General features: G+C 41.4%; 1 protein-coding gene across 1 annotated transcript in view; it reads right to left on the bottom strand.

Moving 5' to 3' along the window:
• LOC124775780 (venom carboxylesterase-6-like) overlaps positions 1-18,108 on the bottom strand; it is a 46,376-nt gene that overhangs the window by 5,476 nt on the left and 22,792 nt on the right. The window contains exon 4 of the mRNA XM_047250609.1: positions 17,421-17,449. Within this exon, the coding sequence (XP_047106565.1) occupies positions 17,421-17,449 (29 nt within the window). The remainder of the gene's footprint in view (positions 1-17,420; positions 17,450-18,108) is intronic.

Here is an 18,108-nt window from a genome sequence, read left to right as displayed (position 1 = left end):
GCCTAAAGATCCACCTCATCTACTTAGCAAGTATTCTGCTACCCGAACAGCTTCTTCCTTTGTGTATTGCATCCCTGACTTATCAAGAGGAGTCTTACATTTCTCTACCCCCATAACGGGAGTCACAAAATCTTAGACAAGACCATCACAAAATCGACAGAGTATTTGTTTGAGACCCTCAACTCAGCTCTAGACCAAAGGACCCCATCAACTCTGGTTACAGTACTGCAGGTTACGAGCTCTGCTTGCAGCCCATGAGCGAGGCCACCTGTCTTCACCACTTCTGCCAGTCGCCCATGCGAACTGAGGATGGTGTCAGAACAAAAGCGACAAACATCTTTGTTGCCAATGTGGTCCACAATTTGGTGCCGACATGACCCAAAATTTGCAGACTACTGCTCCCTGCACCCTCCATAGCCACAGGTAGGGCCTACTTCACATCTTGGATAAGGTCTCCCGGCAGGAGTACAGAGCGCACATTGGACTTCTTTCCAGCCCTGGACGCTTTTTCTTTCAGGGGCTCCATAACGCACTTAACAGTGGGTAAGAGTGGAGATCCTTACAACTAGCAAACCCCGTCCCTGCGTGTCTGTTCGGGCCCCCTGAAGAAGCTGATACTTGTCAGCTCACAGGGTGGCTGGGCGAGGCCAAATGGCCAACCTCCCATGGACTCTCCGCCTCATGTCCTCGAATGCTTTATGACCCAACACTTTGTGGCGATGGTGGATCACCCGTGTCGAGTACGCTGCAAGGTTCATCAACAGCAGGGCCCTGAGGCGAAACAAACGATACTTAAGGTATTCTATGCGACACAACTCGTTCTCCATCTCCACTGAAGCCCAAGACCGCAGCCTGCAGATGGCTTATCACAACCAAAAATATATTCAGCTATTTGCGAACTGCAGCCAGCTCCTTCTGTGTCTGCACATGACATGTACACACTCTACTCATCTTACTGCTATGTATAAGAAGTAAACTATAAAAGCAAACAGAGGAACCCAGTAAGTATCTTGCTACTCTCCTGGTATGTCACCAACGGAGGCTGAAGCTGACTGAGCTGTGAACAACGGTCACTGGCTGTTCATAAAGAACGAATGACAGCTACGTCGCAGACTGTACGAATCTATACTTTACAGTTACTAAACTGCGAGACTACACGTCTTAAACATGAAAACACACTAAGAATTGAAGAATTTACGACTAAAATTATAAAAGCATACAGAAAAAGCTACACGTATAGCTCGCTATTCTTCTGGTCTGTTACCTAACAGAGGTTGTACCTTTCTATCTAAATGTATGAATTGCAACGTAAATCGTCTACGGAGAGAATTAAGTCTGCTCGATGTACCTTAAGTGTGAGGAAATTCATATATCCTGTAAAATAAACTCGAAAATTACTCTGTGAGATTCTCTGTCTATGTACCCACTTCGCTAAAACTTCTTTTTCCCTTATATTTTGGTTCATTTAGAACCCATTTATTGCGTCTGTTGACAAATATAAGACTAATCAGTTGCATATAACACTGATCATTCTATGAAACGTGAGCTTTTCTGGCGGAAGCGCCAAAAAGTGGTATCGGCATGCGTATTCAAATACAGAGATATGTAAACAAGCAGAATATGGCGCTGCGGTCGGCAACGCCTGTATAAGACCACAAGTGTTTGGCGCAGTTCTTAGGTCGTTTATTGCTGCTGTCGGGGCAGGTTATCAAGATTTAAATGAGTTTGAACGTGTGGTTATAGTAGGCCCACGAGCGATGGGACACAACGTCTCAGAGACAGCAATGAAGTGGGAATTTTCCTGTACGACCATTTTATGAGTGTACGTGAATATCAGGAATCCGGTAAAACATTAAATCTCCGACATCGATGCGACTAGAAAAAAATACTGCAAGAACGAGACCAACAACGACAGAAGAGAATCGTTCAACATGACAGAAGTGAAACCCTTCCGCAAATAGCTACAGATTTCAGTGCTGGGATATCAGCAAGTATCAGCATGCGAACTATTCAACGAAACGGCATCGATATGGGCTCTCGGACTCAATGGCCCACACGTATACCCTTGATGACCGCACGACACAATGCTTAACGCCTCACTTGGGTCCGTCAACATCGACATTGGACTGTTGATGACTGCAAACATGTTGCCTGGTCGGATGAGTCTCGTTTCAAATTGTATAGAGTGGATGGACGTATACGGGTATGGAGACAAAATGATGAATCCATGGATCCTGTATGTCAGCAGGGGACTGTTGAAGCTTGTGGAGGCTCTGTAATGGTGTGGGGCGTCTTCAGTTCGTGTGCTACGGTACCCCTGATACGTCTAGACACGACTCCGACAGGTGACACGTACGTAAGCATCTGATCACCTGCATCCATTCATGTCCACTGCGCATTCCGACGGACTTTGGCAATTCCAGCAGGACAATGCGACAGCCCACACGTCCAGAATTGCTACAGAGTGGGTCCAGGAACACTCTTCTAAGTTTAAACTCTTCCACCGGCCACCAAACTCCTCTGAAATGTGCATCATTGAGCATATCTGGGATGCCTTGCAATGTGCTGTTCAGAACAGATCTCCACCCGCCCGTATTCTTGCGGATTTATGAACAGTCCTGCAGGATTCATGGTGTCAGTCCCCTCCTGCACTACTTCAGACACTAGTCGAGTCCATTGCACGTCGTGTTGCTGCACTTCTGTGCGGTCACGAGTTCCCTACACGATATTAGGCAGGTGTACCAGTTTCTTTGGCTCTTCAGTGTATTTGCTGATGGAATCGATAAGCCACATTCTTTTTTGCGGAAATGTCTTAGAAACATAAGGTTTACCATTTTTAGTTTTTCTTTAGTTCTCTGTCCTGGTCTGATAATGCAGGAAAAACGGGATAATTTTTTTTCCAAATGATCACTATCTACGAAAATGTTATCAAACAAGATTCTATTACGTTACTGTGCCCGACTTGAAAAAATTGCCACTGAAATCAGAGTGTAACAGCCAAATAACGTTTCTTGTAGATTCTTCTTGTGTGACAGATAGTTGAAGAGACAATCTAGATTTGTCACGAACAGCTGCAAGTTTATCAATTTTACTGTTAAACCTATGTAAAGCATCCTGCAGTAACAACTCACAACCACATGATTCCAGATTTCTGTTTACGTATGCGCCACTTGTTTCAACTTACAAGTGTGTGGCATTTTTTTTTCATATTGACTCACATGAAAGTGATTCTAGCTTACAACTACTCACATTTAAGTTTTCCAAGTCTATAATTTCTCTGTGTTCAGAAAATGTACATTCGTCTTTTAATTAAGAATTTTGCTAAACTTCGAAACTAATAAGAAGCTCATTTAATTTGTTTTTCAACATCTTAGTGCTCTGATAAAACCTTTATTTTTCTGATAATTGTCCTGTCCTTGTAAAATATATTAATTTATTCTGTGTGTATGTGTATCAGAGACATTTATGTTCGTTGCAATATGATGACAGAGCCTGCATCATTGTGTGACGCTCCATGAATAAATAAATATACTGTGATCCTGTTTTGTTTTAATTTCGCGATTACCTGTCTGTAACCTGGCTCTAAACAAAAACTGTGCCCCTCTGGTTCCATTAATCAAAGGGAATTTTCCTTGTGCCTGTGACCCTCTGACACATTCAGCAAGACACTTAGCTAGTCTGTTCTTTTTCCTTCTATTCAATTGCAGAGCATGGCCAGTGTGTCCATATCCCAAGTGCAGCAAGACGTGCAGCACAGATATAAGACCTCGCTGTACTCAACAATAACCCCCCTAGATCCATTTTTTTTTCTCAAGCGGCTATGAGTTAAGCCATCGTCCGTCATGGCGATGTAAAAGCTACACAAACTCCAGTTTGGTTTGTTATCTTGATATCTTTGATCGATCCAGCACATCTGTTGTAACATGGTGTTCTAAGTGGAAAGGCTGTTTTCTTCTCAACCTACTATGAGCAACACATCTTGTTCTTCAAAATATTTCCAACAGCACCGATGTTTTCTGTAATCTAGCTATGTCTAGTATAGGTTTCAGGATATTTGTAACCTGATACTCTACATCTAGCTTTTCCTGTATCATGCGGCATTCCCACCACTGCTACGTAGAAGATCGCCTTATTTCTTTCTCGGTGCTTTTATTTTCCATCTAACTTTAATGTCGTTTCTGCGAGTGTGCTGCACCCTAATTTGTTCTAAAGTTGACTGAGGCTCATTCACTTTTGTCTTAGGTAACATGTTAAAGGTGATTTATGTAATTTTTTCCTCTTTCACTTCATGCTTGTTGCCTTTCCTCAAGAATATCATCATAATTCTGTTTCTTCAGGTAGCTTTCTATGCATAATCGTAAATTATTGTTAATGATCTTCGTAGAAAGTAAGATAACATAAGATTTGTTTTGTACATAAAGACACTATTATTTTTTACTGTACCTGACCCCATGCAGAACTCATCAACCGATGGAGCATATGCGAGACTATAAATTTCAGGATTGTTTTCTTGTGCAAGTTAATTTAACAAAACAATGCGATTTCCACGATCAGAACTCTGTAGAAATCTAAATTTCTAATCTATGTTCTAGCTGTTGAACGAAGTTAAAAAGTTTGAAGCTAATGAGTGATGTAAACTGTACACCCATCTGTATACTGTATAATACAGTATATATTAGGTCATGAACCTAGCTGGAATTCCAGTAATCCCTTGTTTATATTATATAATAGCATTGTCTGTTTCTAATTTAGAACAAACTTGCGTATAATAATATTCTTGTAGAGCGCATTGTTCACATACAACTGCGACACAAAATATTTATCTAAAAGTTTAGGCGTAATAGTACGAATTCATTAGTTTCCTGTGTATCTCACATTCGCCATCTTACTAACGTTTTCCTCAGATTAAGTTTGGGAGAAAATGTTATATGGGATATGACCGTTATGCTGTTATAAACTTTCAGGAATGAGGAAGAAGGGTACATTTATCAGTTTTACGTAAGGGACCCTGGTCCGGAAATGACCGAGTCGAAAGTTATACGCGAAAATCGTTCTGATAGCTCTGATAGCAGACTTCTTCTAACGCTGGCTCTTTGCATTCTATATCTTGGAAGTAGGTAGTATGGACCGAAACAAGAAAAAATTCCAGTAAACATGGTCTCTAAAGTGTTTTGTTTAAGAGCTATGAACAATTGTTCACTAGAAGAGATGTGTTTCACAGTAACAAAGATGAACAAGTGCTTTTAGCTTTTAAGGTATGGACTTTACAGTCCATGCTTGCTGGACATTTCTTTCTTGTTTTGGTTCACATCACTACCTTCTAAAATATGGAAAGCAAAGAGCTCACCGTAGAAGAGGTTCACTGTCAGATGTATTACAACGATTTTCGCTTATAACTTTTGACTCGATCGTTTCCGGACCACGGTAAATGACCTCAAATTAATACATGTCCGTTATCCCCTAAAGTCTGTAACCTCACCCTGTAGAAATCACATTCAGTAAGACTCTTGCAATGGAGCTAAGAATAGACATCGCGAATAGCTAATCAAATACTGTGTATATAATAACATTCATTAAATACTCCATACACGTTACCAAACTTTTTAAAGAATATAGTGTGCTTTATCACATGCTTTGCACGTACTGATCTTAAATTAGTCGTATCTTACAATACTTTGTTTTAGTCCTTTTCGTTGGTGTCATTATGTACACTGAAAGCCCTTAAGAATCACATATTTAAAATAGCTGTGACGTATTACTTACTCATATTTGGCGAAATTGGTCCACAATTCTAGCATCTGAGCTCTAACGACACCTTCCTCCGAACTGGGATCGAGCGAAGACGATGCAAACAAGTAACGTGTATCATCAGCGTGAGCAGCTCCTGGGGATAAAACGCACACGAGGAAGTACCAAAGTCTAGTTCTCGTTTCACGCACTATAAAGCACCATATTTTCATTATGAAACATGTAAATCTTTTGAAAATCGCATTTTACTGAAAGTGTTCATTTGCCAAAAAATGAAATTTAATAAGGAATCATCTTGAGCCGTATTCCTTGAGGCAATTTTAAAAACGTGTGTTCGAGATTTCAGCTGTATTGTTATTGAATCCTTTTAAGGGCATGTGTGATTAAGCGTGTTTAGGAAAATAAAGTTTGTGTGTTTTGTGCAACTAACAGTAATTGATCTTGGCCCCTTTCCACAACCATAACCTGATCCGTTCTGTCCTGTGAAACCAGATTTCACATCTTTTTCTAAATCTGAAGTATTATTTATGTAGATTCCATTTGAGGAAGATTTTGATTCCCTATATTCTAAGACTGACGCATGCGAGATTTTACCGCATACAGCACTTACTGTAAGCACAAGTTAGTTATTTTATTATTTATGCAAGTGTGACGTTGCAAAACGTAAGGAAAGATAAATACGGTGATTAACTGCTCGCTCCTCCTACCTGGTCCTCCAGGGTAGGCGCTGAGAGAGCCGACGTAAGTGAACTCGTAGTAATACACAGGCTCCGAGGAATAGCGAGCCATGCTCCTGACGACAGCGTCAACTCCTTCCGAAAAGAATAGGTGGGAATCAAACTGCAAATACGAAATAAATGCTTCATGAAACTCGCAACACTTTATGAGCAAAAAAAAAAAAAAAATCACAAAAACCAAAAATTTACTAGTATTGTTGTACTACCAACTCTTCAACGAACGGAAACGCATGTAACCAAATGGAAATTCTTCATCGAAGTTATAGACATTTCAAGGCAATAACAGCAGTGAAAATGTAGCTCCCACAAAGAGCAGCAAAACCAGAAGTGCCAAAGAATCACTACTCGATAAATGGACAAAAGCCGTCAGACAGACTTTGGTTGCTGGTCGGCGGTGAAGATTGTGTTACAATAATTTACACTAACAGTTGAAAATTTGTGCCACATCAGGACTCTTAACTTGGATTTCCTATTAGCAAACAGTTAGCTTAATCATAATTTTTACTCAACTAAAAGATTTATTGCAAGAAATAAATATTACATACCATAGTAATGTCAATTTTCTGATGCTTCATATGATTGAATTTTAATGAAAAATGGGAGTAAAATATATAATTTAAATAATCTAAAAGCTCTCTGTATATATGTTAATAAAAAGTATACGTTAAAAATTTGGATACCGCAGTTTCTATATCGTGTGATTGCTCCTCAAAGGGCACTGCTGTGTAACAGATTGTCACAGGTGTTATCTTGATATAATTAAAAACAAAACAGGCAATCTGCACAAACGAATGTTAAGAAAAGTTAGTTTTTTTCATATACAAAAATAAATGTAATTGTAAACGCAAAATTGCCTATTAAATACAGACAGTGTCACACTTTTCGTAAACAGATAACACATTTTCGAAATCATCAACTGTGTCAACGTGACTACGGCCTCATTAAGAAGAAACGATTATTTCTTTTCCTTAAAAGTTTAATACGAGCGGGAGGTTTCTTTACTGGGGGAACCTTACCTGGAGAGCATAAGCAAAGACTTGAAACTAAGGAAGCCATTGTCTGCTACTGGTTGATAAAAAGTAATATAGTCGTGCCACAATCAGCAACTGCTGACTATAATTTAACGTCTAATCCTAGCTCCAGAGATTCCGAAGTTAATTTGTTTATAGGAAGATCATCTGAACCGCAGTATTAAATCTTCTATTGTTCAAAACCTGTCAACGTTAAGCTGTCCAGGCTTGGCAAGCCCCACCTTCTGTCAACCACCTGCAAATATTATGACGCTAGTCACCCTCGAGAAAAAGTAATTCGCCGTGCTCTGTATGTTCCATTACTGCATCATTACAGGCAAACTCCTTTTCATGCGCTCTGTAAATCTTGAATTCATACTTATATTATGACCAGTCCTTTGATGAATTTTTTTCTTGGGCATCATCTTCTGAACTCTTGATTGCACCAACAAAATGGTAATTATTATTATAAAGCTTCACAAATGGCAAGGGCGTGCTGAAAAGTAATGCTCCAGAGATCGCATTTTCGCTAACGCCTTTTTGGAAAACACTGGTATTGAGCACTGTCATCCACTGACCGATAGGATCCGTGCTCTCCGGTGGCCCATTACAGAGTAACTGCATATCATTTAATTTTTTATCTCCCGTTACATTAGGTTTTTGTGTCTCACTAAAAATATCCACACGATAGTGTAAATATCAACGGTGTGCTCCGTACGCTCTTTTTTATTCGACTCACTGCACTTATTGTTCACAACAGTAACTCCCACTTCACTTTTCTCCTTGATTTCATTACTTCTCCGTTCTCTCTCTGGATTGCCTTTACGACAGTGTTATTTGCACGTTAACAGTGGTACACCGGCAGAAACAAATAGCAGTGCCAAGAAGGAGTTGTGCGGCATAAACGAAAGTTGGTAGGCGCGTTTCTATATCTGCAAGATGATGTCTATTCAAACTTCACGTCAGTCGCATAAGAGTGGCGCTAGTGGCACCACTACGAGGATGCTTTAAATGTACGCTGTAACGGTCGTGAGCGTTAATTACCTTTGAGACGATGTTTGTCAAGAATATTTTTAAGGCGTTGGAAACGCCATTGCCAAGACTCACTGAGTTTGAACGAGGTCGTGTAATAGGGAAACGAGAAACTGGATGTTCCTTCTGTGATACTGTAGAACGACTTCGCAGAAATTTAACCACTGTACATTACTGCTGACAGCGATTGTCACTAGAGTGTGCATTCGTAAGAAATCCACGGTCACGTCACACTATCGAGATGGAAGACCATGGAGTCTGGCGTATACCTCTGTCTTATCGTACTGCATTTGCAGCAACAATCTGAGCTGTATTTGGCATCACAGTGGCACAAAGAATTGTTACAAATTGGTTACTAAACTAGCAGCTCCGAGCCAGACGCCCTGTACACAATACTTCATCACAACATTTTGAAACTAACGATTAATTTGGTCTCCTGGGTATAGAAAAGGACAGTCGTTTAACAGAATCGTTAATACATATTTACATTACTTGCGTCTGACCCGCAAATTTAACAAATTCAGTACCTTACCAGGTAGGATTGACGGAGGACACCAAAAAAGTGCAAAGAAGGGCAGCTCGTTTCGTGTTATCGCGCAATAGGGGTGAGAGTGTCACTGGTATGATACGCGAGTTGAGGTGGCACTCACTGTTCAGTCGACTTCCCTGCTTCGCTGATGCCAGTTCTAACACTATGCCGCTAGAGGGCTCCGAATTGTGGCATGTAACGCGGCGGTGTGTAACATTAACTACGTTGATGCGAGAGAGATTCTCAGAAAACTGAAAGCTCGAATTCGAAGAGTTCGTCAACATATGGAGCACACCCTCCTTCAGAATGGCAATACTAGATCACACCATTCTAGTGCCGAATGGTGCTCCACCTGTAACGACCCGACACCTTCGGTTCACTGTCTTCCATCATCTCTCATACAGTTCCGACTTGGCTCCGTCCGATTTTCATCTGTTTCCACAGTTTAAAGGAACACCTTCGAGGATTTCACTTTGATAGTGACGAAGCGGTGCCGCCAGAGGAGAGATTGTGGCTCCGTAAACAAAGTCAAACCTTCTACAATGATGACATCAACAAACTGGTCTCTCGTTGGGAGAAATGTGTTCGTCGACACGGTGACTATGTTGAGAAACAAATACACTGATGAAATAAAGAAACTGGTACACCTGCCTAATATCGTGTAGGGTCCCCGCGAGCACGCAGAACTGCCGCAACACGACGTGGCATGGGCTCGATCAATGTCTGAATTAGTGCTGGAGGGAATTGACGCCATGAATCCTGCAGGGCTGTCTATAAATCCGTAAGAGTGCGAGGGGGTAGTGATATCTTCTGAACAGCACGTTGCAAGGCATCCTAGATATGCTCAATAATGTTCTTGTTTGCGGAATTTGGTGCCCAGCGGAAGTGTTTAATCTCAGAAGAATGTTTCTGGAGCCACTGTGTAGCAATTCTGGACGTGTGTTGTCGCGTTGTCCTGCTGGAATAGCCCCAATCGGTCGGAAAGCAGAGTAGATATGAATGGGCGCAGGTGACCAGATATGATGCTTCCATAGGTTTCATCTGTCAGAGTCGTATCTAGACGTATCAGGAGTCCCATATCACTCCAGCTGCACACGTCCCACACCATGACAGAGTCTTCACCAGCTTCAAAAGCCCGCTGCTGACATGCATCGTCCATGGATTCATGAGGTCTTCTCCACACGCGTACACGTCCATTCGCTCGATACAATTTGAAACGATACCCGTCCGACGAGGCAACATGTTTCCAGTCATCAACAGTCCAGTGTCGGTGTTGACATGCCCAAGCGAGGCGTGAAATCTGCAGCAATTTGCGGAAGGGTTGCACTTCTGTCATGCTGAACGATTCTCTTCACTTGTCGTTGGTACCGATCTAGCAAGATCTTTTCCCGGGCGCAGCAATGTCAGAGATTTAATCTTTTACCGGATTTAGGAAAATCCCCACTTCATCTCTACCTCGGAGATGTTGTGTCCATCACTCGTGTGCTGACTATAACACGACGGTCAAGTTCTCTTAAATCTTCATAACCTGCCATTGCAGCAGCAGTAACCGATTGAATAACTGCGCCAGACACTTGCTGTTTTATACAGGTATTGCCTACCGCAGACCCATGTCACGGATTGCGCGGCCCCTCCCTCGGGCATGGGTGTGTGTGTTTTTCTTAGTGTAAGTTAGTTTAAATAGTGTGTAAGTCTAGGGACCGATGACCTCAGCAGTTTGGTCCCTTAGGAATTCACACACATTCGAACATTTGACCGCAGCGCCGTATTCTGCCCGTTTACAAATCTCTGTATTTGAATACGCATGCCTACACCAGTTTCTTTGGCGCCGTAGTGTATGTAGACATGAAGGGTAATGATGTAGCATGTTATTAACATTAGTTTTATTGAAAAAGCTTTAATAGTTTTCTCATAAAAAATTCGGAGGCATTATTTTTCACCACACCCTCATATGAAAGTTTTCGCTGCTGGCATCAGTTGTGTATTGTATTTTGGTACTTGTATCATGTATTCCTTGACATTGTCAAAGTAACGTATACTTGGTCTGACAAGAAGTCCTCTTCGTTGAGGATGTTCTGTACATAGTTCGTCGATTTTCTTTTCTTCTGGAGCTCTAAGTGCGAATACAAGGAAGACTCTTAGCTTTAATTTTGGACGCAATGTTTCGTTGTCCACATACATCATGCACTTCTTTGTTTGTTGATATTCTCCATCCAGTTGTTTTATCTTGAATCCTGCCAAATATTTTCCTCAAAATTTTACTTTCAGTGATCCTAATTTTGCTTCTTCTGGTCTTGTTAATATCTACGTCTCACAAGAGTATGTCAGAAGAGATATGATAAGGGTTTTGTGTATACGAATCTTAGAATTTCTTAAAGTTTTCTGTTTATTATGTCCAGTAATGCGACTTAACATCTACTGGCTTTCCATATTTTACTATTTATTTCTCCTTTGATGTTGTCGTAAATCAGTTTTGTACATCTTGCACGACATTATGAAAATGGTGGACGACGCTGCCCACTGGGTTCTGCCAATGCTGACACTTATTTGAAAAAGTAGCCGAACCGTAACAGTAGCGGGAATGCAGCAACTGTGAGCCTCTCTTTCGCTGCCTAATTACTGTGTACGAGTGCTGGGTGTATCTCTATGACCAGAGACAAATGTTTAAAGCAGACAGTGGAAACATGTAGATTCACCACCACCGAATAAGACGAATACCCAACTATCACCTATCAAGGTCAGGATGACTGTTTTTTGGGCTGCCATGGAACACTGCTAACAGATTATACTAGGAAGGTGCAAACCGTCAGAGGATCATTCTACTGAAATCTCCCGATGAGGTAAAGGAGGGCTATCAAGACGAGCCATCGCTGCGAGCTATATAAGGGCATTGTGTTTGCTTCAAGCTATCGTCTCCAGCATGTTCTGAGAAGGACATTGTCTGCTTTTTTGGGCTATCAAATTTTGCCTCATCTTCTATATTCTCCTGACACGGCACTTAGCGACTTCTCTACTGCGTGGCAAGGTATTTCCAGAATGACGAGGTAATTTTCGAGTTGGACCGTTTCTTGATCAGACGAAATGAAGACTTCGACAGTTAAGGTCTCCATCAAGTAATCCATTGTTGGGTACTGTGTCACATCCAAGGGTAAATTGGAGAGAATGATGCGTCTGCTAAGTGAAAAATAATCCATTATAGCATCAGTATTTCGTTGTTAGCAGACACGTTAAACTAAGTTCGCAGGTTCTTTAAGGTCAGAGTGCGTCGAGAGTCAACAAACATAGGAAACCTTGGTTCATGACGGGACTGACCTCACTATAGTCCAACTACGTTACTATCTCTATTTAATGATACCCAAATAGCCTGGGAACCCTACTTTCACAAACGCGGCAGTGGAGCTGATGTATTGGCCATCGGCTAAAATGTTCAGTGGATCATCATTGACAGCTCAAGAAACGAAAAAGAAAGGTTAAGCCACGTGGCAGCATCAGCCTGATACTTACCACCTTCAGTCGCAGTGTAGATCGTGACTATGGTCTAGTGGTTGACATGCCTGGCTATTAATCAGAGATCATGGATTCAGTGTCCAGTCAACAAATCGTTCACTCTTGTGGTGGAAACGCCCTTATTAAGGTCTACTCAATTCAGATTTCTTACATCAAATAGAGGACCGACCCTTTTGATCAAAGAATCAGCAGTATTGACATCGAAGCTGCCGAAGTGGCGCCAGTAGAAGGCCTCACACCGGGATGCAGTCCACATGCGTGACCATTATCTGGCAAGAGTCTCCAGCGTTTGATTGTTAGAGCGCTATGTCAGTAAATTCCCCAACCCGATTCTTTAAGGAATGTAACTTCAACATATAAAACAGCTTAATTTCTAATTACTTTACAGATTAGTCAATATGTTAAAATTTGATGTTAAGCATGTAATAGAGAGAAAATTAGGAAAGGTTCGGAATTATGTTTACGGTTTGCTAAGTGCTCTCGATACGCAACACTGGACGAACACAGGGACCAATTACGTTACGTTTTAAGTAAAAGCTAGTTTTCCAAGCATCTCAATGTTTACGACGTTACATTTCTGGAATTATGTAAAGAATGATGTAATTTTACAGATACATTAAGTGATACATGTAGATACTGCCTGCAAAATGTGTCGTGAGTAGAGTTTGTTGTAAAGAAGTAATAAACTAAAGCATCGTGCGTGATGCTGAAGTTTTACTCCCTGAACAGATAAAAGACATTTTACCTCTTCATATACGTCTACATCACTTCTCAGAAATTCACACTTAAATGCCTATCAGAGAAACATTCTATCTGTCTACCATTCCGCTCTCGAACAGAGCGCGGGGAAAACGAAAACTTAAATCTTTCCTTGCGAACTCTGATTTTTCTTAGTTTAATACGATGATCATTCCTGTCTATGTAGATAGGCGCCAACAAAATATTTTAGTATTCGGAGGAAAAAGTTAGTGATTTAAATTTTGTGGGAAGCTCTCGATGCGACGTCAAACGTCTTTGTTTTAATGATTGCACCCCACTTCGCGGATCATATCCGTGAAACTGTCACCCCTGTTTCGCGATATTACAAACAAGATGCACTTCTTCGAACTTTTTCGACGTCCTTGTCAACCCTAACTGGTAAAATTCCATACCACGCAGCAACGCTCCAGAAGATGCGTGATGTAGGCAACCTCTTTTAGTAGATCTTTTGAATATTCTGAGTTTTCTGCTAGTAAAACGTAATCTTTGGTTCGCCTTTCCCAGGCGATTGTCTTAGGAATTGGAGTCGGTGGTGGTTGTAATCACTAGATATTTAGCTGAACTGCCAAATGACCTCACATTTTTCATTATTTAGAATCAGTTGCCACTTTTGGCACCCTGCAGATGTCTTGGATAAATTGTTTTGCACTTAGTTTTGATCTTATGATGACTTTACTAGACGATAAATGACAGCATCATCTGAAAAAAATTAAGAAGTCAGCTCAGATTTCTCCTAAATAACTTATATATCTGTAGATTAGAAGTAGCAGGGAGACTATATCAACGACTTGGGGAAATCCAGATGTCACGATGACTCTCCGTTAGTTACTACAGCCTGTGAATTTATGAAACGAAATCATCAATCTAGTCGGAAAATTAAGACGATACTCTGTAGGCACACAATCTGATACGATACCGCATGTGAGGAACGGTAGCAGAAGACTTCTCGGGCTATGAAATCAATTTGAGATCACCTGTCCGTTGCACTCATTATTTCGTGAGAATAAAGAGTTAGTTGTGCTCACAAAAACGAGATTTCATGACTCCGTACTGACTATGTGTCAAAAGATCATTTCCGTCAAGGTAATCAGTGTGTTCGAACACAGCATATCTACCAAAGTCCTACTACAGATGACGTCAGTGATTTGGATCTTTAACTCAGCGGATTGGTTCAAATGGTTTGAATGGCTCTGAGCACTATGGGACTTAACATCTGAGGTCATCAGTTCCCTAGACTTAGAACTACTTAAACCTATGAAACTTCCTGGCAGATTAAAACTGTTTGGAAGGTAGGAGACGAGGTACTGGCAGAAGTAAAGCTGTGAGGACGGGGCGTGGGTCGTGCTTGGGTAACTCAGTTGGTAGAGCACTTGCCCGGGAAAGGCAAAGGTCCCGAGTTCGGGTCTCGGTCCGCACACAGTTTTAATCTTCCAGGAAGTTTCATATCAGCGCACACTCCGCTGTAGAGTGAAAATTTCACTCTACGTAAACCTAATTCACCTAAGGACATCACACACATCCATGCCCGAGGCAGGATTCGAACCTGCGACCGTAGCAGCAGCGCGGTTCCGGACTGAAGAGCCTAGAACAACTCAGCGGATTACCCTTATATTTTTTGTGTGACATGTGCAATTTTCCAGTCTTTAGTTGCGGATCTTTCGTTGAACGAGCGGCTGTATGTGATTGTTAAGTACGGAGTTATTATATCAGCAAACTCTGAACGCAACCAAATTTGCATACAATGTGGACCGGAGACCTTTCCTTTATGAAATGATTTAAGCTGCTTTTTTACACCGAGGATATCTACTTATAAGCTGCTTATGTTGTCAGTTGCTCTTGATTCGAATTCTAGAATATTCACCATGTATTTCTGAAAATTGTATTTAGTAATGGCGCTTTAGTGGCACTGTCATCGGCAACATTACCGCAAGTTCCGTGTGGTGAAGCTATTGATGGTGTTTCTCCACTGGATTAGTTTACAAATGACCAGAATCTTTTCGGATTTTCGGCCAGATTTCGAGAGAGAGTTTTGTTATGGAAGCTACTGAAAGCATCTGGCACTGAAGTCCGCGCTGAGTTTCGAGCTTCTGTACAACATAACCAATATTGTTTATTTTGCGTTATTTTAAATTTGGCGTGCTTTTTCGTTGTTTTTGGAACGATGTTCTGACCTACTTTGTTTCGTCTCTTATTAATTTATTTGGTAAAAATGTCTGGCGTCGATACTATTTTTTTGATTCTAGCAACATCTAGTTTGTGCTTACATAGTTTGGAAGCAATGGAGACGGTCTCTTAGGAAGGTATCAAACGAATTTTTATCTGATTTATTGAATAGGTATATCATACGTTTATTTTTGGTGGATTGGGATGTTACCGTATTCAGTCTCTCTACAACGTCAGGCCGACCAAGGTGGCCACGCGGTTCTAGGCGCTTCAGTCCGGAACCGCGCGACCCTTACGGTCGCAGGTTCGAATCCTGCCTCGGGTATGGATGTGTGTGATGTCCTTAGGTTAGTTAGGTTTAAGTAGTTCTAAGTTCTAGGGGACTGATAACCTCAGATGTTGAGTCCAATAGTGCTCAGAGCCATTTGAACCATTATAACGTCAGGGTGATCTCTAATTCCTGTGTCCGTCATGATGTTCCTTGTTTACTCAGGATTATTGGTAGCCGTTATTTATAAGCGACAAACTTATTTTCCTCTCATCACTTGTGGGGACTGCCGGCAGGAAAAATTTTCGTAATGACTGGAAAGTATGTGCGAGGTTTTTTTTTAAGTCTCTAAGTGGTCTCATTCTCAAATACTGGATGAATATAGTCTGATTAATTTGCGCGCCGTGTGGTACACTGGCTCAAAACATGTACACCTTTTCCAACTGTAATACTTGTCTCACTGTGTTAAGTCTGTAACATCAGATTATACCTCTTAATCAGTAAATTACGATAATATTTTGAATTTTTAAATTCGTTCAGTAATTATATGAGATACTAAAAATCAATGTTGCATTGTCACCATGCACCGGTCTAGCCGTTTAGGAATATAGATAACTTACAGTGTCTGTCAGTGGAAGCTATGCGGCACCCAATGAACTACGTGCTACGGCGAGTGACTGTTGCAATAGCAGGATTAGAAGGCTTGGGTAAACATTCATTATACTAGAATTGGTTTGTAATTTTCCTAAGAATATTATACTGCGACCAACTTTGTCTGTGTCCTTTCGTTAATGTTGAATAGCATATTTTCCATTCTTTGTGTCGGGAATTTTTGACAGCGTCATTGGTGTTAGACTCACAGGTACCATTTCGAAGCCTGACGATGTAAGAAATTTTCAACGACTGTTCTTCGCCAGCAAGAGCAGACGACATAGCGGCGAACTCTTCCTCACCACCAAGCCGTCTTTCAGCGAATTGGATTAAATCTCAGACCTGTCTGCAGTGTTTCATAGTGTGGGAACATGTGAGGCTGCTGATGATCAGCTCAGAGAATAGTTATACTAATCCCCGTTGGTGTTATTCGAGACGCGCAGGCACGTGGTTTGACCCCCTTCCATCATTTCCATTAGCAGCAACTCGTTTACCCTAAAACCCTACAACAGATGCCAAGCACTCAACATAGCCACGCCAACATACACACACACACACACACACACACACACACACACACACACACACACGAACACACACAGAGACACATTTAACAGACATACACTTGTAGGCCACTTTAAGTAAAGAAAGGAAACTCGCCCTCAGCTCTTCAATAACTTCAAAATTTACGTGAATATTAGCTAAATCATTCGTGTTTGAGCTAATTACCCAGTTATTTGGAATTAGTGTACTTTCAATTTTTCCAGTTTGTTTATTCTTGGCAATATTTTCATTACGTTCATTAATGTGCGGTGTGTTCTGTATTTGGCCTTTTGTGTGTTCATCCAGTGCCTGTCACTTACCAGAGCTGTGGTGTAGTTATCCTGCAACGTGATATCACTGCCGTTGTAGTAGAACTGTTTAACAGCATTAGCGCCATTCAGTCTCTCTTCTCTCGTCGGAAGCCGTAGGTCGCATCCGACAATTTCGTCGAAATTCTCGTTCAGATTGCTTACTCGTCCTTCTGTGGATAACGCTCCGTTGCCTGAAACAAAAAGTGATCATTATATGTGCTTTATAGGAAACAGTCCTGTAAATAATCTCTGAAGTTAAAGTACAAGCTCTGTAGGCTGGCTCCGGCTACGAGTGTCGCCAAGTTTGAAGAAAAATGTCCACCTGCATTCCCAGATATTTCGACTTGCCTTCCGATAGTAATGTGCAAGCTTCTGCATTAGACAGAATCACCACCAGTTACTGTAAGGAAAGAATTGAGTTTACTTATTTTATACTGCGCGGAAAAAATGTATGGGAGGGCAAAGGTACACAAGTCGGTCGTGGACTGTTGAAGTCTGCACACTGCATTCGTGCCATACAGTGCTGACAGAAATACGTGCCTAACAGGCCAAATTCAAATCACCAGCCACAGTCGACCTTCGAACACTCGCCATGGCTCTGTGGAGGAGACGCTACGTCCGTTCGTCTACCACCGTTGATCGTTCTGTTTGGCGATTTCATCAAGTGAAATACTAATTGTCTGTGTGGTGCTGAAACTCCAAATTGGACACTGTTGACGGTGGAAACTAAAATATTGTGTGCTCTCCGACTTGCTATGACCCTTGCGTCTTGCATCGACAATCATCCAACGTACTAAGTCGGCTGCCTGCTTCTGTGTTCAGTATGGATTTATCTGAACGAGATTTCTAA

Source organism: Schistocerca piceifrons, chromosome 2 (assembly GCF_021461385.2).
Source record: "Schistocerca piceifrons isolate TAMUIC-IGC-003096 chromosome 2, iqSchPice1.1, whole genome shotgun sequence".
Lineage (NCBI taxonomy): Eukaryota > Metazoa > Arthropoda > Insecta > Orthoptera > Acrididae > Schistocerca > Schistocerca piceifrons.
Note: the sequence above shows the minus strand (reverse complement) of the source record. Positions and strands in the feature narration are given on the sequence as shown.